This window comes from Panulirus ornatus, chromosome 61 (assembly GCF_036320965.1).
Source record: "Panulirus ornatus isolate Po-2019 chromosome 61, ASM3632096v1, whole genome shotgun sequence".
Classification (NCBI taxonomy): domain Eukaryota; kingdom Metazoa; phylum Arthropoda; class Malacostraca; order Decapoda; family Palinuridae; genus Panulirus; species Panulirus ornatus.
In genome coordinates, this window is record NC_092284.1 from 1,121,080 (window position 1) to 1,145,696 (window position 24,617).

Here is a 24,617-nt window from a genome sequence, read left to right on the forward strand (position 1 = left end):
CCACTGACACATCTGCGGGTCTTGCTACTGACAGACCAGTGGTTCCTGCTACTGACAGACCAGTGGTTCCTGGCACTGACAGACCTGTTGTTCCTAGCACTGACAGACCAGTGGTTCTTGTCACTGACACTGATAGACCAGTGGTTCCTGCCACTGACACACCAGTGGTTCCTGGCACTGACAGACCAGTGGTTTCTGGCACAGACAGACCGGTAGTCCCTGTTACAGACAGACCAGTGGTTACTGTCACCGACATACCAGTGAGTCCTTACACTGACAGACCAGCGGTTGCTGACACTGATAGACCAGTGGTTCCTGGCACTGACATACCAGTGGTTCTTGACACAGATAGACCAGTGGTTCCTGGCACTGACATACCAGTGGTTCTTGACACAGACAGACCAATGGTTCCTGGCACTGACAAACCATTGGTTCTTGACACTGATAGACCAATGGTTTCTGACACTGACAGACCAGTGGGTCTTAGTTCAGACAGACCAGTGACTCCTGTCACTGACAGACCAGTAGTTCCTGTCACTGACAAACCAGTACATCCTAGTACTGAGAGACCAGTAGCTAATGTCACTGACAGACCAGTGGTCCCTGGCACGGACAGACCAGTGGTTCCTGGCACTGACAGACCAGTGGTTCCTTACCCTGTTAAACCAGTGGTTCCTGGCACTGACAGACCAGTAGCTAATGTCACTGACAGACCATTGGTTCCTCCCACTGAAAGACCAGTGGTTCCTGGAACTGACAGACCATTAGTTCTCACTGACATCCCAGTGGTTCCTGACACTGACAGACCAGCAGTTCCTGGCACTGACGGACCAGTGGGTCTTGACACCGAAAGACCAGTGATTCCTGGCACTGCTAGACCAGTGGTTCCTGCCACTGACGGACCATTTGTTTATCCCACGGACACACCTGTACCTGACACTGACAGACCAGTGGGTCCTGCCACTCATATACCTTTGGTTCATGACACTGACAGACCAGTCGTTTATCCCACGGACACACCTGTACCTGACACTGACAGACCAGTGGTTCCTGACACTGGTAGACCTCTGATTCCTATTGTCACTTACAAACCGATAGTACCTGGCACAGACAGGCCAGTGGTTCCTGTCACTGACAGACCAGTGGTTTCTGGCACGGACAGACCAGTGGTTCCTCTCACTGACAGACCAGTGGTTTCCGCCACTGACCTACCAGTGGTTCCTGTTACTGACATACCAGTGGTTCCTGTTACTGACATACCAGTGGTTCCTGGCACTGACAGACCATTGGTTCCTGGCACTGACAGACCATTGGTTCCTGGCACTGACAGACCATTGGTTCCTGGCACAGACATACCATTGGTTCCTGGCACAGACATACCATTGGTTCCTGGCACTGACATACCATTGGTTCCTGGCACTGACATACCATTGGTTCCTGGCACTGACATACCATTGGTTCCTGGCACTGACATACCAGTGGTTCCTGGCACTGACATACCAGTGGTTCCTGGCACTGACATACCAGTGGTTCCTGGCACTGACATACCAGTGGTTCCTGGCACTGACATACCAGTGGTTCCTGGCACTGACATACCAGTGGTTCCTGGCACTGACATACCAGTGGTTCCTGGCACTGACATACCAGTGGTTCCTGGCACTGACATACCAGTGGTTCCTGGCACTGACATACCAGTGGTTCCTGGCACTGACATACCAGTGGTTCCTGGCACTGACAGACCAGTAGATATTGTCACTGACAGACCATTGGTTCCAGGAACTGACAGACCATTAGTTCTCACTGACATCCCAGTGGTTCTTGACACTGAAAGGCCAGTGATTCCTGGCACTGCAAGACCAATGGTTCCTATCACTGACAGACCTCTGGTTCCTGCCACTGATAGGCCAGTTGCTCCTTTCAGTGAAAGGCCAATGGTTCCTGGCACTGACACACCAGTGGCTCCTGTTACTGACACACCAGTGGTTCCTGGCACAGACGGACCAGTAGCTCCTGTCACTACCAGACCATTGGTTCCTGGCAATTATACACCAGTGGTTCCTTCCACTGACAGACCAGTGGTTCCTGGCACAGACAGACCGGTAGTCCCTGTTACAGACAGACCAGTCGTTACTGTCACCGACATACCAGTGAGTCCTTACACTGACAGACCAGCGGTTGCTGACACTGATAGACCAGTGGTTCCTGTCAGTGACAGACCAGCGGTTCCGTACACTGATAGACCTCTGGTTCTTGACACTGACAGACCTTACGGTTATTCCACTGAGACGCCCGTTCCTGTCACTGACAGGCCACATGTATATCCCACTGACAGACCACTTGCCTATCCCACTGACACACTTCTTGCCACCACTGAAAGGCCTCTGGTTCCAGCCACTGATAGTCCAATGGCTCTTATCACAGACAAATCAGTGGTTCCTGGCACTGACAAACCAGTGGTTCCTGGCACTGACAGACCATTGGTTCCTGGCACTGACAGACCATTGGTTCCTGGCACTGACAGACCAGTGGTTCCTGGCACAGACAGACCATTGGTTCCTGGCACAGACAGACCATTGGTTCCTGGCACAGACATACCAGTGGTTCCTGGCACTGACATACCAGTGGTTCCTGGCACTGACCTACCAGTGGTTCCTGGCACTGACAGACCAGTGGTTCCTGGCACTGACAGACCAGTGGTTCCTGGCACTGACATACCAGTGGTTCCTGGCACTGACATACCAGTGGTTCCTGGCACTGACATACCAGTGGTTCCTGGCACTGACATACCAGTGGTTCCTGGCACTGACATACCAGTGGTTCCTGGCACTGACATACCAGTGGTTCCTGGCACTGACATACCAGTGGTTCCTGGCACTGACATACCAGTGGTTCCCGGCACTGACAGACCAGTGGTTCCTGGCACTGACAGACCAGTAGATATTGTCACTGACAGACCATTGGTTCCAGGAACTGACAGACCATTAGTTCTCACTGACATCCCAGTGGTTCTTGACACTGAAAGGCCAGTGATTCCTGGCACTGCAAGACCAATGGTTCCTATCACTGACAGACCTCTGGTTCCTGCCACTGATAGGCCAGTTGCTCCTTTCAGTGAAAGGCCAATGGTTCCTGCCACTGACACACCAGTGGCTCCTGTTACTGACACACCAGTGGTTCCTGGCACAGACGGACCAGTAGCTCCTGTCACTACCAGACCATTGGTTCCTGGCACTTATACACCAGTGGTTCCTTCCACTGACAGACCAGTGGTTCCTTCCACTGACAGACCAGTGGTTTCTGGCACAGACAGACCGGTAGTCCCTGTTACAGACAGAGCAGTCGTTACTGTCACCGACATACCAGTGAGTCCTTACACTGACAGACCAGCGGTTGCTGACACTGATAGACCAGTGGTTCCTGTCAGTGACAGACCAGTGGTTCCTGTCACTGATAGACCAGTGGTTCCTGTCACTGATAGACCAGTTGGACCTGGCACTTATACACCAGTAGTTCCTGGCACGGACAGACCAGTGGTCCCTGTCACTGACACACCAGTGGCTAATGTCACTGACACACCAGTGGTTCCTGTCACTGACACACCAGTGGCTAATGTCACTGACTCACCAGTGGTCCCTGTCACTGACACACCAGTGGCTAATGTCACTGACTCACCAGTGGCTAATGTCACTGACACACCAGTGGCTAATGTCACTGACTCACCAGTGGTCCCTGTCACTGACTCACCAGTGGCTAATGTCACTGACACACCAGTGGCTAATGTCACTGACTCACCAGTGGTCCCTGTCACTGACACACCAGTGGCTAATGTCACTGACTCACCAGGGGTTCCTGGCACTTATACACCTGTGGTTCCTGCCACTGACAGACCAGTGGTTCCTGGAACTGACAGACCAGTGGTTCCTGGAACTGACAGACCGATGGTACCTGGCACTGACAGACCAGCGGTTCCGTACACTGATAGACCTCTGGTTCTTGACACTGAGAGACCTTACGGTTATTCCACTGAGACGCCCGTTCCTGTCACTGACAGGCCACATGTATATCCCACTGACAGACCACTTGCCTATCCCACTGACACACTTCTTGCCACCACTGAAAGGCCTCTGGTTCCAGCCACTGATAGTCCAATGGCTCTTATCACAGACAAACCAGTGGTTCCTGGCACTGACAGACCAGTGGTTCCTCTCACTGACAGACCAGTGGTTCCTCTCACTGACAGACCAGTGGTTCCTGGCACTGACAGACCATTGGTTCCTGTCACTGACGAACCAGTGGTTCCTGGCACTGACAAACCAGTGGTTCCTGGCACTGACCTACCAGTGGTTCCTGGCACTGACAAACCAGTGGTTCCTGGCACTGACCTACCAGTGGTTCCTGGCACTGACATACCAGTGGTTCCTGGCACTGACAAACCAGTAGTTCCTGGCACTGACAGACCAATGGCTCATGTCACTCACAGACCAGTAACTAATGTCACTGCCGGAACAGTAGTTCCTGTCATTGACAGACCAGTGGTTCCTACCACTGACAGACCAGTGGTTCCTGGCACTGACAGACCAGTGGTTCCTGACATTCAGAGACCAATTGTTTTTCCCACTGATGCACCAGATGTTGCTGATACAGAAACTCCAATGGTTTATCCCATTGACATTTTAATTCTTCCCACCAGTGATAGACCACTTATTCATGACACTGAAAAACCAGTAGTTCCTGACACCGACAGACCTCTGAATCTTACCACTAAGAGACCATTGGTTCCTGCCACTGACAGACCATATGTTTATCCCACGGACACACATGTACCTGACACTGACAGACCAGAGGTTCCTGTCACTGACAGACCAGAGGTTCCTGCCACTGACAGACCAGTGGTTCCTGGCACTGACAGACCAGTGGTTCCTGTCACTGACAGACCAGTGGTTCCTGCCACTGACAGACCAGTGGTTCCTGCCACTGACAGACCAGTGGTTCCTGGAACTGACAGACCATTTGTTCCTGGCACTGATAGACCATTTGTTCCTGGCACTGACAGTCCAGTAGATCTTGTCACTGACATCCCAGTGGTTCCTGGAACTGACAGACCAGTGTTTCCTACCACTGACACATCTGCGGGTCTTGCTACTGACAGACCAGTGGTTCCTGCTACTGACAGACCAGTGGTTCCTGCTACTGACAGACCAGTGGTTCCTGGCACTGACAGACCAGTGGTTCCTGCTACTGACAGACCAGTGGTTCCTGGCACTGACAGACCAGTGGTTCCTGCCACTGATAGACCGTTGGTTCCTGCCACTGACAGACCTGTGGGTCCTGTCACTGACAGACCAGTTGTCCCTGCCACTGACAGACCAGTGGTTCCTGGCACTGACAGACCATTGGTTCCTGTCATTGACAAACCTGCGGGTCCTTCCAATGACAGACCAGTGGTTCCTATCACTGACACTGACAGACCAGTGGGTCCTGACACTGACACACCAGTGGTTCCTGGCACAGACAGACCGGTAGTTCCTGTTACAGACAGACCAGTGGTTACTGTCACCGACATACCAGTGAGTCCTTACACTGACAGACCAGCGGTTGCTGACACTGATAGACCAGTGGTTCCTGGCACTGACATACCAGTGGTTCCTGGCACTGACTTACCAGTGGTTCCTGGCACTGACATACCAGTGGTTCCTGGCACTGACATACCAGTGGTTCCCGGCACTGACATACCTTTGGTTCTTGACACTGATAGACCAATGGTTTCTGACACTGACAGACCAGTGGGTCTTAGTTCAGACAGACCAGTAGTTCCTGTCACTGACAAACCAGTACCCTCTGGTACAGAGAGACCAGTAGCTAATGTCACTGACAGACCAGTGGTTCCTGGCACTGACATACCAGTGGTTCCTGGCACTGACATACCAGTGGTTCCTGGCACTGACATACCAGTGGTTCCTGGCACTGACATACCAGTGGTTCCTGGCACTGACATACCAGTGGTTCTTGACACAGACAGACCAGTGGGTCCTGTCACGGACAGACCAGTGGTTCCTGGCACTCACAGACCAGTAGTTCCTGTCACTGACAGACCGATGGTACCTGGCACTGACAGACCAGCGGTTCCGTACACTGATAGACCTCTGGTTCTTGACACTGACAGACCTTACGGTTATTCCACTGAGACGCCCGTTCCTGTCACTGACAGGCCACATGTATATCCCACTGACAGACCACTTGCCTATCCCACTGACACACTTCTTGCCACCACTGAAAGGCCTCTGGTTCCAGCCACTGATAGTCCAATGGCTCTTATCACAGACAAACCAGTGGTTCCTGGCACTGACAAACCAGTGGTTCCTGGCACTGACAGACCAGTGGTTCCTGGCACTGACGAACCAGTGGTTCCTGGCACTGACAGACCTGTGGTTCCTGGCACTGACAGACCAGTGGTTCCTTCCACTGACAGACCAGTGGGTCCTGTCACTGACAGACCAGTGGTTCCTGGCACTGACAGACCAGTGGTTCCTGACATTCAGAGACCAATTGTTTTTCCCACTGATGCACCAGATGTTGCTGATACAGAAACTCCAATGGTTTATCCCATTGACATTTTAATTCTTCCCACCAGTGATAGACCACTTATTCATGACACTGAAAAACCAGTAGTTCCTGACACCGACAGACCTCTGAATCTTACCACTAAGAGACCATTGGTTCCTGCCACTGACAGACCATTTGTTTATCCCACGGACACACATGTACCTGACACTGACAGACCAGTTGTTCCTAGCACTGACAGACCAGTGGTTCTTGTCACTGGCACTGACAGACCATTGGTTCCTGGCACTTATACACCAGTGGTTCCTTCCACTGACAGACCAGTGGTTCCTGGCACAGACGGACCAGTGGTTACTGGCACTGACATACCAGTAGTTCCTGTCACTGACAGACCGATGGTACCTGGCACTGACAGACCAGCGGTTCCGTACACTGATAGACCTCTGGTTCTTGACACTGAGAGACCTTACGGTTATTCCACTGAGACGCCCGTTCCTGTCACTGACAGGCCACATGTATATCCCACTGACAGACCCCAGATTCATGACCCTGACAGACCACTTGCCTATCCCACTGACACACTTCTTGCCACCACTGAAAGGCCTCTGGTTCCAGCCACTGATAGCCCAATGGCTCTTATCACAGACAAACCAGTGGTTCCTGGCACTGACGAACCAGTGGTTCCTGTCACTGACGAACCAGTGGTTCCTGGCACTGACAGACCAGTGGTTCCTGGCACTGACAGACCAGTGGTTCCTGGCACTGACAGACCAGTGGTTTCTTCCACTGACAGACCAGTGGTTCCTGGCACTGACAGACCAATGGCTCATGTCACTCACAGACCAGTAACTAATGTCACTGCCGGAACAGTGGTTCCTGTCACTGAGAAACCAATGGTTCCTGTCACTGCCGGACCAGTGGTTCCTGGCAATTACACACCAGTGGTTCCTTCCACTGACACACCAGTGGTTCCTGGCACAGACAGACCGGTAGTCCCTGTTACAGACAGACCAGTGGTTACTGTCACCGACATACCAGTGAGTCCTTACACTGACAGACCAGCGGTTGCTGACACTGATAGACCAGTGGTTCCTGGCACTGACATACCAGTGGTTCTTGACACAGATAGACCAGTGGTTCCTGGCACTGACATACCAGTGGTTCTTGACACAGACAGACCAATGGTTCCTGGCACTGACAAACCATTGGTTCTTGACACTGATAGACCAATGGTTTCTGACACTGACAGACCAGTGGGTCTTAGTTCAGACAGACCAGTGACTCCTGTCACTGACAGACCAGTAGTTCCTGTCACTGACAAACCAGTACATCCTAGTACTGAGAGACCAGTAGCTAATGTCACTGACAGACCAGTGGTCCCTGGCACGGACAGACCAGTGGTTCCTGGCACTGACAGACCAGTGGTTCCTTACCCTGTTAAACCAGTGGTTCCTGGCACTGACAGACCAGTAGCTAATGTCACTGACAGACCATTGGTTCCTCCCACTGAAAGACCAGTGGTTCCTGGAACTGACAGACCATTAGTTCTCACTGACATCCCAGTGGTTCCTGACACTGACAGACCAGCAGTTCCTGGCACTGACGGACCAGTGGGTCTTGACACCGAAAGACCAGTGATTCCTGGCACTGCTAGACCAGTGGTTCCTGCCACTGACGGACCATTTGTTTATCCCACGGACACACCTGTACCTGACACTGACAGACCAGTGGGTCCTGCCACTCATATACCTTTGGTTCATGACACTGACAGACCAGTCGTTTATCCCACGGACACACCTGTACCTGACACTGACAGACCAGTGGTTCCTGACACTGGTAGACCTCTGATTCCTATTGTCACTTACAAACCGATAGTACCTGGCACAGACAGGCCAGTGGTTCCTGTCACTGACAGACCAGTGGTTTCTGGCACGGACAGACCAGTGGTTCCTCTCACTGACAGACCAGTGGTTTCCGCCACTGACCTACCAGTGGTTCCTGTTACTGACATACCAGTGGTTCCTGTTACTGACATACCAGTGGTTCCTGGCACTGACAGACCATTGGTTCCTGGCACTGACAGACCATTGGTTCCTGGCACTGACAGACCATTGGTTCCTGGCACAGACAGACCATTGGTTCCTGGCACAGACAGACCATTGGTTCCTGGCACTGACATACCATTGGTTCCTGGCACTGACATACCATTGGTTCCTGGCACTGACATACCATTGGTTCCTGGCACTGACATACCAGTGGTTCCTGGCACTGACATACCAGTGGTTCCTGGCACTGACATACCAGTGGTTCCTGGCACTGACATACCAGTGGTTCCTGGCACTGACATACCAGTGGTTCCTGGCACTGACATACCAGTGGTTCCTGGCACTGACATACCAGTGGTTCCTGGCACTGACATACCAGTGGTTCCTGGCACTGACATACCAGTGGTTCCTGGCACTGACATACCAGTGGTTCCTGGCACTGACATACCAGTGGTTCCTGGCACTGACATACCAGTGGTTCCTGGCACTGACATACCAGTGGTTCCTGGCACTGACATCCCAGTGGTTCTTGACACTGAAAAGCCTGTGATTCCTGGCACTGCAAGACCAATGGTTCCTATCACTGACAGACCTCTGGTTCCTGCCACTGATAGGCCAGTTGCTCCTTTCAGTGAAAGGCCAATGGTTCCTGGCACTGACACACCAGTGGCTCCTGTTACTGACACACCAGTGGTTCCTGGCACAGACGGACCAGTAGCTCCTGTCACTACCAGACCATTGGTTCCTGGCAATTATACACCAGTGGTTCCTTCCACTGACAGACCAGTGGTTCCTGGCACAGACAGACCGGTAGTCCCTGTTACAGACAGACCAGTCGTTACTGTCACCGACATACCAGTGAGTCCTTACACTGACAGACCAGCGGTTGCTGACACTGACAGACCAGTGGTTCCTGTCAGTGACAGACCAGTGGTTCCTGACACTGATAGACCAGTGGTTCCTGTCACTGATAGACCAGTGGTTCCTGTCACTGATAGACCAGTGGTTCCTGTCACTGATAGACCAGTGGTTCCTGTCACTGATAGACCAGTGGTTCCTGTCACTGACAGACCAGTGGTTCCTGGCACGGACAGACCAGTGGTCCCTGTCACTGACACACCAGTGGCTAATGTCACTGACACACCAGTGGTTCCTGTCACTGACACACCAGTGGCTAATGTCACTGACTCACCAGTGGTTCCTGGCACTTATACACCTGTGGTTCCTGCCACTGACAGACCAGTGGTTCCTGGCACAGACAGACCTTACGGTTATTCCACTGAGACGCCCGTTCCTGTCACTGACAGGCCACATGTATATCCCACTGACAGACCACTTTCCTATCCCACTGACACACTTCTTGCCACCACTGAAAGGCCTCTGGTTCCAGCCACTGATAGTCCAATGGCTCTTATCACAGACAAACCAGTGGTTCCTGGCACTGACAAACCAGTGGTTCCTGGCACTGACAGACCAGTGGTTCCTGGCACTGACGAACCAGTGGTTCCTGGTACTGACAAACCAGTGGTTCCTGGCACTGACATACCAGTGGTTCCTGGCACTGACATACCAGTGGTTCCTGGCACTGACATACCAGTGGTTCCTGGCACTGACAAACCAGTGGTTCCTGGCACTGACAAACCAATGGCTCATGTCACTCACAGACCAGTAACTAATGTCACTGCCGGAACAGTAGTTCCTGTCACTGACAGACCAGTGGTTCCTACCACTGACAGACCAGTGGTTCCTGACATTCAGAGACCAATTGTTTTTCCCACTGATGCACCAGATGTTGCTGATACAGAAACTCCAATGGTTTATCCCATTGACATTTTAATTCTTCCCACCAGTGATAGACCACTTATTCATGACACTGAAAAACCAGTAGTTCCTGACACCGACAGACCTCTGAATCTTACCACTAAGAGACCATTGGTTCCTGCCACTGACAGACCATATGTTTATCCCACGGACACACATGTACCTGACACTGACAGACCAGAGGTTCCTGTCACTGACAGACCAGAGGTTCCTGTCACTGACAGACCAATGGCTCATGTCACTGACAGACCAATGGCTCATGTCACTGACAGACCAGTGGTTCCTGGCACTGACAAACCAGTGGTTCCTGGCACTGATAGACCAGTGGGTCCTGTCACTGATAGACCAGTTGTTTCTGGCACTGACAGACCAGTGGTTCCTGGCACTGACAGACCAGTGGTTCCTGGCACTGACAGACCAGTGGTTCCTGGCACTGACAGACCAGTGGTTCCTGGCACTGACAGACCATTGGTTCCTGGCACTGACAGACCAGTGGTTCCTGGCACTGACAGACCAGTGGTTCCTTTCACTGACACTGACAGACCAGTGGTTCCCGTCACTGACAGACCAGTTGTTCCTAGCACTGACAGACCAGTGGTTCTTGTCACTGGCACTGACAGACCAGTGGTTCCTTCCACTGACACACCAGTGGTTCCTGGCACAGACAGACCGGTAGTCCCTGTTACAGACAGACCAGTGGTTACTGTCACCGACATACCAGTGAGTCCTTACACTGACAGACCAGCGGTTGCTGACACTGATAGACCAGTGGTTCCTGGCACTGACATACCAGTGGTTCTTGTCACTGACATACCATTGGTTCTTGACACTGATAGACCAATGGTTTCTGACACTGACAGACCAGTGGGTCTTAGTTCAGACAGACCAGTAGTTCCTGGCACTGACAGACCAGTAGTTCCTGGCACTGACAGACCAGTAGTTCCTGTCACTGACACACCAGTGGCTAATGTCACTGACAGACCAGTGGTTCCTACCACTGACAGACCAGTGGTTCCTGACATTCAGAGACCAATTGTTTTTCCCACTGATGCACCAGATGTTGCTGATACAGAAACTCCAATGGTTTATCCCATTGACATTTTAATTCTTCCCACCAGTGATAGACCACTTATTCATGACACTGAAAAACCAGTAGTTCCTGACACCGACAGACCTCTGAATCTTACCACTAAGAGACCATTGGTTCCTGCCACTGACAGACCATTTGTTTATCCCACGGACACACATGTACCTGACACTGACAGACCAGAGGTTCCTGTCACTGACAGACCAGTGGTTCCTGTCACTGACAGACCAGTGGTTCCTGGCACTGACAGACCAGTGGTTCCTGGCACTGACAGACCAGGTGTTCCTGCCACTGACAGACCAGTGGTTCCTGGCACTGACAGACCAGTGGTGGTTCCTGGCACTGACAGACCAGAGGTTCCTGGCACTGACAGACCAGTGGTTTCTGCCGCTGACAGACCATTTGTTTATCCCACGGACACACATGTACCTGACACTGACAGACCAGTGGTTCCCGTCACCGACAGACCAGTGGTTTCTGGCACTTACACATCAGTGGTTCCTGACACTGAAAGACCAGTTGTTTCTGGCACTGACAGACCAGTGGTTCCTGGCACTGATGGACCACTGGTTGCTGCCACTGATAGCCCAGTGGTTTCTGTCACAGATAGACCACTGGATCCTGGCAGTGAGAGACCTCTGGTACTTGGTTCAAGTTCTCTGGCCCCGGTAACGCCGGTAGAGGAAGGGTTCGTGGACACCACAGGTTACCCTGCTGAACATGAGAGTGACGTGACGTCACCTGGCCCGACCACCGTCGCCACCATGTACGGCAACACGACAGCGAGTCTGCCTGACGTAGGAACTACACTTCCTGTGGCCACAGAGGAGATCCTTACTACCACGGAGGTCGCGCACACCACCACCAGAAGGCCTCCCACGCACCAGGTCACCACGGGTCTGTACGACGACGCCACAACACCTGGTTATCCCACGCACCAGGTCACCACGGGTCTGTACGACGACGCCACAACACCTGGTTATCCCACGCACCAGGTCACCACGGGTCTGTACGACGACGCCACAACACCTGGTTATCCCACGCACCAGGTCACCACGGGTCTGTACGACGACGCCACAACACCTGGTTATGGGGAAGCGTACGACGAGACCACAACACCTGGTTATGGGGAAGCGTACGACGAGACCACAACACCTGGTTATGGGGAAGCGTACGACGAGACCACAACACCTGGTTATGGGGAAGCAGCGAGCGAGACCAGGCCAGACGAGGCTGTGACACCAACAGACATCCAGGTGGTGACTCTCGTCTCAGAGGCCTCCACTTCCTCCACCTCCTCCTCCACCTTATCCACCCCCATCCTGACCTTACCTCCTGATGATGACTACCTCACCACCACCACCACCGTGTCCCCTCACGTAGCAGAGGCAGTAACACCGTGTACTGAGGAGAGCGGGTGTGGCGGACACCAGCTGTGTTCTGGTGGACTGTGCGTGGACGGGTGCGCGCTGGTGCGCTGCGGGTCCAAGGCGCAGTGCACAACCCTCCACCATCGACCTGTGTGCACCTGTTTGTCTGGTCACCGAGGCGACCCGCTCATCCAGTGCCTACCAGAACTAGGTACTTGGCAGGTGCTTCAACACCCAGGCGCCACCAACTCAACAACACAGTTTTGCTACCTATTTTTTTTTTTTTTGATCCAACATGTAACATGATAATGAACCAGCCAGGTCATATATGTGGAGGCTGTTTCTCTCACACTCATTCTCGCGTATATCTCCTAATTTCCGTTCCGCCCAACCCCACCTCCGTTTTCCAATTTCCATTTTTTTCTGTTCTGGATGAGTCGTGTGAGTGTGTTGCTGCTGTGAAGATCCTGTAGTGTTTTACATCTTGTGTTTTCAGGAGTGACGCGCTCATTACGCAAACTGATTTAATTCTTTTGTCATCATATGACGTTCTTCCAATTCTTTTTTTAGAGAGTAACTTCTTGATGCCACCACCAGCAGGAGGCAGGGACTCCTATGCCATTTTCTAAGGGCGCCCCCACATGTGTTGTCCAGCACTGTGCAGACTCTCTGTCATGTTTCATGTTCTTGTGCGCTCCTTTCCGACGGAGGTGTGTTCAGGTGTGTCTCCTCCCCCACAGAGCAGGAGACTGACCCATGTTCTTGTGTGACTCACTACTATTATCTGTCTCGCTTCACCTCCCCAGCCACCACAACACCACGCCCACCCGAAAGCGTTTTCACGCCACGTCCACCAACACCCACCCCCACCAGCACCGTCTCTAGCGTTGAATGCCAGACGGACGGAGAGTGTAGTGAGAAGAAACAGTGTCAGCTCGGGGTTTGCGTTGATCCATGCGTTGCACGGTCCCCCTGTGCTCTCAACGCCGAGTGCAGCGTGCAACGCCACCGCCCACGCTGCCGGTGCCCACCAGGCTACCACGGCGACCCCCTCCGCCATTGTCGGCCAGGTACCCCTTCACCCCCCCCCCACCCCAACCCCCAAGTAAAAAAACCCCACCCACCTTGTAACCTAACCTGACCTTAGGGTCTTCTGTATATCATGCTGTCCAGCTGTTTGTGAACGTGTGTGTGTGTGGCTCGGGTGTTTGTATTGTTGACGGGTCAAAGTGGCCCTACCCTCTAATGAGACTTGACTGTATGTCATGTTATGAACATGTGTGAGGTTTGTTGCTGGATGACGTGGACCATGTGTGGTAGTGTGTGTGTGTGTGTCTGATTTTGTATTTATATTGCAAGAGGTCGCAGAGGTGTGCCTGATCTAGTAATTGCAGGAACTACACAGGAAAATGAAACATAAAACGTTCCCAAGTGCACTTTTGTGTAATGATCACATCATCAGGGGAAATACCCCAGCACCACCATCTGGTAAGGCTTGTTTACCTGTGGTGTCCTTGCTACGTCTCCTCCATGTATATCACCTGACCACTCTATATCTCGTTCTTGTATCTCCCCTGATGATGTGATATTTACACGAAAGTGCACATGGGAACTTTTTGCGTTTCATTTTCCTAAGGAGTTCGTGCAATCTCTTTATACATGCAAGTCTTTATATGTAGGCTTGCACACTACCGGACTCTGTCTGCAAACATGTAAGTCTTTATATGTAGGCTTGCACAGACTCTGTCTGCAAACATGTAAGTCTTTATATGTAGGCTTGCACAGACTCTGTCTGCAAACATGTAAGTCTTTATATGTAGGCTTGCACAGACTCTGTCTGCAAACATGTAAGTCTTTATATGTAGGCTTGCACAGACTCTGTCTGCAAACATGTAAGTCTTTATATGTAGGCTTGCACAGACTCTGTCTGCAAAAGGTTACACTGTAAGTGAAAGTGGACTTTGGTAAGCCTATACATCATCATCATGACTTGATGAAACAGATGGCAGTCATGTCAACCAGCTTCAGAGGTGTCCACCTTTCCATGCTGTTTAGTGTAGTGCAGCCTTGGGTTGGTTGCAGGAGTGTTTGGTAGAGTGGTCGGGAGACAGCGACAAAGTATAAAAAAAAAAAAAAAAAATGAATAAAAAGATGTGTAGCTGTTGTATGTATTCTGCTTTTAAAGGAAGCTCATGTATATTTCTGAATGTGTGTGTGTATGTATGTATGATTTGTTAAGCGTGACAGTTTCTTTTCCAAGACAGATATGTGACCGTAGTAAACTAACTCTTAATGTTGATCGTAAATATGATTCTTTATCATAATCTTATTTGTAAATGGCTATGCAGGATTTCTGAAAAAATGTTTCTTCACTAAATTGATCTTGAACATTACTACTTTTGTATTGCACAGTCTGCTGTATTATGTATACAACTGCTTCTGATCATTATTTTCACATGTATGACTCCTGCTTCTCATGTATTTTTCCACAGTAACACGTAACACCTGTTTTGATCTTTGCCTCTGTAATGTTTGTAAGTGGCAAGGCTGTTTGTGTGTGTGTGTGTGTATATAACCTTATGCTATGATGCTGTCTGTTGATGAAGCAAACAATGATTAACGAGTGGGTGTTTTCCAACCCTTATGAGATGCCATTGTCTGTAAATACAGTACTTCTTTAATTATGTTATTTCCTGACAATATGACATATACTTTAATCTTCCTGCTCACCCAGAATTGACTTATGATGATGATAATGTGGATAGATCTCGTGCTCAGACCTTAACGAAGGGGATGGTAGGTTTATTAATAGCCCACATCCCCAGAGTTAAGGTCAGACACCATCTTTGACGTGGACTCTTGAACTTACTTACCATACTCTCTTAACTTAGCACCCACCCCACCCCCTGGCTGCACGTCGGACCTGGTCTGCCCCGATGATAAAGTGTGTTATAACCGGCATTGCCAGGACCCGTGCCACTTGGCCAACCCGTGCGCCGCGAGGGCCCAGTGCCACACCTTGGCCCACCGGCCTCTTTGTACCTGCCAGCCGGGATACAAGGGCGACCCTTACCTTTTCTGCGGCATTGACAGTGTTATCAGTAAGATTGCTGGCTCTTCTTCCTCTTGTTGGTCTGTCATGTGTACACTCCCCCTCTCACTATGTCACACTTCACACTTTCCTCCACCGTGGTTATAATTGAGATTTACTAATGGATCTAATATAACAATGTAATATATACATATAAGGTAAAAGGCCATGATATAGCTATATGCCACACCATTACTACTACTACTACTACTACTACTGCTACTACTATAGTACTATCAAACAGTAAGGAGACTACTGCTACTACACCACTAACCTGCCTTCTAAATAGCTGCGGGTTGTCAAGAGGATGGGGCATGCCCTTCGACACAAGCTTGTATTAACCACAAGTGTCGGTACCCGTGTGAGGATGACCCGTGTGGCAGGCACGCCGATTGCATCAACAGTGACCACAGTGCGCAGTGCAGATGTCGCAATGGTTTCCAGGGTGACCCACTCAAGGGATGTTCCCCCGGTGAGTTGAACATCCCAATACTTACTGCTGCTTCTACTGATGATGACACACAACATCATTCTCTCTCTCTCTCTCTCTCAGGGGTTTGGAAGCAGCAAGCTTGCCTCTGTTTTATATTGGCAAAGTTACTCCATCCACAACACCTGTCTCATTCCATTTTGTCTAGACTGATCATGTGTGATGATACGATGGAACTGTGTGATGGTTGCGGGGTGTGTGAAGACGAGGGTAGAGTGAGTGAGTTCTCAGTTCATCGTAACACACGATTCCTTTGGTCAGAAGGAAGAATGATCTTGCACACTAAAGTAATAAGCTTAATTATGTGTTGTTTTTTCCTAATATATTTACAAACTGCTATTGTTTATGTCTTGAGCATCTAATGTTGTTGTGACTAGTGTGTAATGTTATGCTTTGGTAGTATTGATATTTACCTCAGACTACCAAGTTCACTGTGTGCTACAGGTAACAGGGTAACTTATAGTTGATTTATAATCCAGCTTATTGGGTATAGGCTTTATGATGGTATGAAGTAGTGAAGTATAGCTTTTATGTGGTCATTTAATGGGAGGTAATAATATTGACCCTCAATTAACAAGTCATTAACTTTAGTGATGTGATAATAACACGTATGACTCTCCTTGTGTGGTTCTCTGGTGACTTGTGGGGGACGACAGTTGGTTGCTTCATGGCTGACGACTGTCAGGAGACAGAGGAGTGCTACAGTGGCCAGTGTGTGAACCCCTGCCGGCAAGGCAGTAACCCTTGTCCACCGTCTGCCAACTGCTTGGTCCTGTCCCACGCAGCTACCTGCATCTGTCCCCCTGGACACACGGGACTTCCGCTACGGGGCTGCTTGCTCCTCCCTGCTTGTGGATTCAACTCGGACTGTCCATCAGACCAGGCGTGCATAGAGCGTGTGTGTAAGGACCCCTGCGGGACGAACGCATGTCCCCAGGGGTTCTTGTGCCTCGTGGAAGCCCACCGTCCTGTGTGCCAGTGTCCCCCGGGTTACGTGGGCGACCCGGAAGTGGGCGAGTGCACCCGCAGCGGGTGTGGCAGTGACAGCCAGTGCCCCCACGGCCACAGGTGTAGGGCTGGGCGTTGTGTGGACCCGTGCCATGACTGTGGCATGGATGCCATCTGCCGCCCACAGCCTGGCACTGAGCCGCCGGTCTGCCTGTGCCCTCCTGGGCTAACAGGAGACCCTCAAGTTGCTTGTGACGCAAGTAAGACACGCTCTTCCTTCATGCACTGTACTTCTTTTAAGTTGACATTAACATCCTCCTCCTCCTCCAGACTCATGCTCAATAGTCACTTCGTATGCAACTTGTTCCCCCGCTGCCATTTTCTTTGCTTGTAGGTAGTTAGTTAGTTAAATGTTGGGCTGGTAGTTGGCTGGCCCATCTCTTGCCCCACTGTCTTGACTCTGTCCACGCTCATCACGTGACTGACACACCGCTTCCTCCAGTCCCCGGCTTCTGCCTCTCGGACATCGAGTGTCAGCTGTTGGAAGCGTGCTTGGGAGGGCAGTGCCGGGACCCCTGCACTGCTGTGCCACCCCCCTGTGGTGTGGGTGCCCGCTGCCGAGTCATCAACCACCGCAGCATCTGTCAATGTCCCGATGGATACGAGGGCGACCCACGTGACCTGTGCACACCAGGTAACCAGCATCACAACACATAACCTGTGCATCGAGACAAACCTTCCTGGTCCCTTCCCTGGGCTGGTGGCCGGGCACCTGCTGTATTTGCATGACCCCTGACCTGGACCAATGTGTGACCTAGTCTCTCTCTCTCTCGCTCTCCCTCCATTTTGGTAGACCTGGTACATACGTTATCTCGTAACCTTCCTTAATCATTAACCAACAGAGTTATTGCATGATAGCTGACCTACCACAACATTCTCCTCCACCCCAGAACCAAGTCATATTCACTTCAAGCTCTCTTCCTCGTTCCTTCTGTGCATGTAAACTTTGGCAAGTTATTGCAGATTCTTCTGTGACTAACTTGGAGTCTTTCCCTTTTCTTACGTATGCACGATTTTCTAATTATAAGTCATTAGAGTTTACGTGAAAGTTCATATCCTTGTGGAGTTACAAGGCTGTGTAACTTTCCTTATGTAAGCTTTTGATGCTGAGATGAGACATATATTATATGGTCGCATCTCAAACACTAGTTCTCTCCTAGACTGTTACGATAAGACGATCTTCTCAGACAAGAAATGACATCTCTTTCTGTGGTTTACACTCACACTTGACGTATTTTCCGTCCACACCACAAGAAAGGTGTTGAAGAAAAGTGGAAATTTTTTTTTTTGCTTTTCAAAGTTTTAAATTCAGAGCTTTTTGCGACCAGCTCCTGTTCCTCGGTCCGCGTTCACTTTTATCCCGGCGTTTGACACCCCGTCACAGGAAGGTTCGTGCTTTCTGATAACCGTAGTGGTCTTCCCCGTGTGTGACTCTCTCTCTCTCTCTTGTTATCCCGATACAGTGGGCACTCCGTCGCCGGGCTGTCAGTACAACCAGGACTGCCCCACCAACTTGGCTTGTGACAGGCTCTCACGCAGGTGCATCGATCCTTGTGGTGAAGGAGCATGTGCTCCCACTGCTCTCTGCCAGGCCATGAACCATCGGCCAGAATGCCGTTGCCCCGCAGGATACATCGGCAACCCCAACATCGAGTGTGCCATTCGTAAGTAAAGATCATACCAAAAAATGCGTTACCTTCTTTTATGATGATGGTATAGAATCCTGAGGCCACCACAAAGACACGTGTGTGACCATCAGCAACTCAAGGGTAGGCCGTTTTGATACCTGCTTCTTTCCCTACACGGCAAAGCTTTGGAACTCGCTTTACCTTCTCATGTCTTTCCCAGTAACTGTCACCTGGCACATTTCAAAAGACAAGTCTTTCTTGTCCTCAAAAATTTGTAAATACTTGCCCTTGTTTTTTTTCTTTTTCCATTTCATAATTATCCCGTTATTTCAGTGAAGGCCCAGCCTTGAAGTGGACTTTTGTCCATAACTGGAGCTTTCAGCAAATTTTATCCATTAACCATCAGCATTGATGATGTATTACTTTGCTTGAATTATCAATTTCCTGCTTCACATAAAGTTTGTTTCAGTGTACTTGTTAAGTGTTAAGAAGTAAGGGAGTGGGTAAAGAATGATATGTATTTAGGGAGGCAGTACTAACACGTGCAAGAGAAGTTTGTGCCATGCAGAAGCATGTGAGAAAGGTTTGTGAATGGTGGGGTGTTGGAAGATATGTTGCTTATGAAAGGTTATATTGCTGTTACTTATGATGAAGGAGTGTAAGTGATACAATGTCCAAGTGAAAGGGGCAGGAAGTTCGGTGCAAGGATTAGGTGACTGATGAAAAAAAGGGCAAATGAGAGTTGGGGTGAGCAACTATCAGCAAACTTGGGGAAAAATAAGAAATTGTTTTGGAAGGAGATTAACAGTATGAGAAAAAGAAGATAACGACTAATTAGACTAGACTAATGGTTAGGTTGTACTTAGTTACAATCTACACTTCTTTGCCCCTAACAGATCATAGCTTATTTGTGAAATTAAATGGATACCTCGATATATAGGTATTTGGGGTCATAGTTTACAGGGTTTGGGGACATTAACTTGACTGGTTTACTAAAACGAGCATCTTAAGAAGGCTTCATTGGTAATTTTCCATGACGCATTAATTCATTCCATTTATGACTTAACTCTGCAAGACCCAGTTGACCAATAGCTTGATACACTTAGTCGCGTAACCAAAAAGTTCTGACGTTATAAACTGAAGTACACTAGACACATGGAAGAGAGGTAGTCACTGTGATTCTAGTGCTGGAATTGTGCACCTGAAGATACAATGTTTATAGTCGGCCACGCATATTAGAACTGCTGACTTGAGTGTAGTTCTTAAAGATTTTGGTTTTCACCTCAATTGACAAGATGGTTGTAGTGATCTCAAGGCCATCTGTATCATCATAGTGCTGTTGTCAACTTTAGAATGAGGAAAGTTTGGATAAAGGGAAATATGGTATTATGTTACATTTATGTGTGGTGGGGTGGTGGCGGAATGGATGAAGGCAGCATGTATGAATATGTACATATGTGTATATGTATATGTCTGTGTATGTATATGTATGTATACGTTGAAATGTATAGGTATATGTGTGTGTTTGTGTGTGGGAATTTGTGTATATACATGTGCATGTGGGTGGGTTGGGCCATTCTTTCGTCTGTTTCCTTGCACTACCTCGCCAACGCGGGAGACAGCGACAAAGCATAATAGTTAACATTCAACCATGAGCGAGTGTCTTAACGCAATTCTTCATTCCAGTTGTGGTGTGCCGAGACAACAGAGACTGTCCATCTACCCAAGCTTGCCTCAAGAGCCAGTGTCGGGACCCGTGCCAGTGTGGCCGGAACGCCGTGTGTGAGGTGGATAACCACCGTGCCACTTGCCGCTGCCCACCTGGCTACCTGGGTGACCCGCTCAGGAGCTGCCAGGTGCCCATCAACCCGTGTGACACTGACCCATGTGGGGAGGGTGCTCTCTGTGAGCTGGACAATGGCAATCCAATTTGCCTTTGTCCTCGTGGCACCACTGGCAACCCATTTGAGAAGTGCAGTGAGTATACTTAACATTATTCTTGGGTACATACCCTCCTGAACTAATGACATTCTTTTTCCTGGAAACTAATGATTTACATCATTACAGACCATTAGCAAGTTGAATTATTATATAAGAAAGTACCTTGATTGGGAGTTTAATTCTAGAATGAGAAGTACCTTGATTGGGAATTTAATTCTTGAATGAGAAGTACCTTGATTGGGAGTTTAATTCTTGAATAAGCAAGTACCTTGATTGAGCGTTTAATTCTTGAATAAGCAAGTACCTTGATTGGGAGTTTAATTCTTGAATAAGCAAGTACCTTGATTGGAAGTTTAATTCTTGAATAAGTAAGTACTTTGATTGGGAGTTTAATTCTTGAATGAGAAGTACCTTGATTGGGAGTTTAATTCTTGAATGAGAAGTACCTTGATTGAGCGTTTAATTCTTGAATGAGAAGTACCTTGATTGGGAGTTTAATTCTTGAATGAGAAGTACCTTGATTGGGAGTTTAATTCTTGAATAAGAAGTACCTTGATTGAGCGTTTAATTCTTGAATCAGAAGTACCACCTTGATTGGGTTGCCCGGTTGTTTTATCAGTTTGCTGTTAATATAATCATTGTTGCTTTTCCGTATTTCTAAAAGTTAGTGATTTAATGACAGTTCCTGAGGGCGATGAATGCGAGCCTAACCAATGTGGCCCCAACTCGGGATGTCGGATGGTGGGTGGCGCTCCCATCTGTTTCTGTTTGCCTGAGTTTGTGGGTCACCCACCCAGTGTAGCATGCAGTCCCCCTGCCAACCCCTGTGAGCCATCACCATGTGGACCTAACACAGAATGCAACGTTGTCAATGGCTTCCACCGATGCACGTGCAAGCACGGCTATGTGGGCAAACCAAACACCATTCGTGGATGTGAGATGCCAGTCAACCCGTGCGTTCCATCACCATGTGGTGTAGGAGCTCTCTGTGATCCCAGCAGAAGTCCCTTCTGCTTCTGTCGTCCAGGTCTCATCGGTGACCCATACACTGGCTGCAGAGGTTAGATGTTTACCATGCTCGTTATTATGTATGTGATGTAACTTTGTGAATGAGGTTTTTTTTTCCCTTGTGGCTGTGTCATCTGTTTAACTGTGTAATATATTCTAACCTCATGTTCTTTATCCTCTCACTAGTGCCACCTCCCACTTGTGGTCCTGGGGTGTGTGGGCAGAATGCTGAATGTTATGTCCGTGGCGAAGATCTGATGTGTCGATGTCGTGAGGGTTACAAGGGCAACCCAAAGGTGGCTTGCATTGCTGAACCCGATAACCCATGTGAACCGTCTCCATGTGGGCCCAACTCACAATGTTCTATTGGGGCCAACAATTTCCCTGTGTGTGCCTGTTCTCCCGGCTTCTTCGGCAAAGCGGACTCCAAGGATGGCTGTGAGCCAGAGTGCACGGTGGACGATGACTGCAGCAGTGACCTGGCTTGCATCAGCACACGCTGTACTGACCCGTGTCCCAGTGCTTGCGGTATCAACTCGCTCTGTGAAGTCAATACTCACCGCCCAGTTTGTTTCTGCCCCGCTGGCTTCAAGGGCAACCCTTACACACGCTGTGAGGAGATAACTGAACCCGTGGTGCAGGAGGGAAAGGTGACTCCCAGACCCCAGGTCAACCCATGCTCAGCCTCACCTTGTGGCCTGAACACGGAGTGCCAGGTGAGGGGTGGCCAGCCAGTGTGCTCCTGCATTGGTGACTATATTGGTGACCCGGAGGACCACTGTCACCCTGAATGTATCATTAATGCAGACTGTGATGATGACAAGGCGTGTATTGACCAGAAGTGTCTTGACCCTTGTCCTGGGCTCTGTGGCACCAGTGCCATCTGTGAAGTTGTCAACCACAACCCCATCTGCAGCTGTCCACGTCACCTCACAGGCGATCCCTTCAGGTTCTGTGTGTCTAGACGTAAGTCTTGAGATTTTGTTGGAATGATTGCTAGTCAATGTGCACATAAACTTTAACAGCATAACATAAAAGAATTATGCATTTATTTTACACAATTATTCACTTTGTTATATTTTATTAGTTTCATCTTGTCATTCAACCTTATAATTGCATACTCTCTTACTTTTCCTACTGTTTTCAACTTTGCCTTTGTATCACGTGTCGTTGCAGCTTCTATCACTCCCTTTTACCATGTTTTATTACACCCTTTGTCATTGCCCTTGTATCATGTGCTGTTACAGCCTCTGTCATTCTCTTGTATCACGTACTGTTACAGCCTTTATAATTGCCTATATATCACATGCTGTTACAGTCCCAGTCATTGCCCATATATTGCATGCCTTCTGCCATTGCCCTTGCAATCACATGCCATTACAGCCACTAATCATTTATTTCTGACACAATGTAATGTATACCCAAAAGGAGTTTAGCATTTTTCTGTTTAGAAGCTTTGCATTATAGTTTTTATTTCAATTTATAACCAAATTACTCCATAAGAATTTTATACTTGGGTCATTTATTGAAATAACCTGTAAATTGTAAATGTTATTTAATACATTAGTAACGGAAATACATTCTATATCAAAATCTCAAAGAGAAGGAACATTTAACATAGTATCATTGTTACATAACAGCTCAGCCACCAAAACCAGTGGTGTCGCCATGTGAACCCAACCCATGTGGTGCGAACTCCATTTGCCGGATAACTGTAGATGGTAGTGGGTCTGTTTGCTCATGCCTCCCTGGCTTCTATGGGAACCCATGCCGCCCTGACTGCACCATCAACTCGGACTGTGCTATGAGCCAGGCTTGTGTGAACTACAAATGCGTGAACCCATGCCTAGGGTCCTGTGGCATCAATGCTCTATGTAATGTTGTGGCGCATAATCCTATCTGTAGATGCCCGGATGGCCTCACAGGTGATCCCTTCAGCAACTGCTTTGAGGAGGGTAAGTTTTTATGTCGTAATCATTCTTTATTTCAAGTTTTAGTTTATTTTGTTTTTCCACTTGCATTTTCCTTGATCAACATAGTTCCATTAGACATAGACTTATAGCCCATTTCATGCAGTTCTTACTCAACTTTGTATTTATTATACTTGTAATTGTGAAACTTGATAAGCATGAGTTGTTTCTATAGTAATATGTATAGCAATGATATATGATGGCTATTATTATTTTTTTTTCATTATACTTAGTTGCTGTCTCCCGCGTTAGTGAGGTAGCGCAAGGAAACAGACGAAAGAATAGCCCAACTCACCCACATACACATGTATATACAAAAACACCCACACACGCACATATACATACGTATACACTTCAACGTATACTTATACATACACAGGCATATACATATATACACATGTGCACATTCAGACTTACTGCCTTCATCCATTCCCGTCACCACCCCGCCACACATGAAACAGCACCCTCACCCCATGCGCGCATGCGAGATAGCGCTAGGAAAAGACAACAAAGGCCCCGTTCGTTTAGACTCAGTCTCTAGCTGTCATGTGTAATCCACCGAAGCCACAGCTCCCTTTCCACATCCAGGCCCCACAA

General features: G+C 49.2%; 1 protein-coding gene across 1 annotated transcript in view; it reads left to right on the forward strand.

Annotated features, from left to right (window-relative positions):
* Nucleotides 1-11,880: 11,880 nt before the first annotated feature.
* Nucleotides 11,881-24,617, forward strand: part of LOC139767467 (uncharacterized) — a 135,159-nt gene continuing 122,422 nt past the window's right edge. The window contains 9 exon segments of the mRNA XM_071696880.1: nucleotides 11,881-13,095; nucleotides 16,265-16,447; nucleotides 17,122-17,673; nucleotides 17,916-18,107; nucleotides 18,937-19,137; nucleotides 20,788-21,078; nucleotides 21,725-22,102; nucleotides 22,237-23,016; nucleotides 23,691-24,005. Of these exon segments, the coding sequence (XP_071552981.1) occupies nucleotides 12,279-13,095; nucleotides 16,265-16,447; nucleotides 17,122-17,673; nucleotides 17,916-18,107; nucleotides 18,937-19,137; nucleotides 20,788-21,078; nucleotides 21,725-22,102; nucleotides 22,237-23,016; nucleotides 23,691-24,005 (3,709 nt within the window). The 5' untranslated portion in view covers nucleotides 11,881-12,278.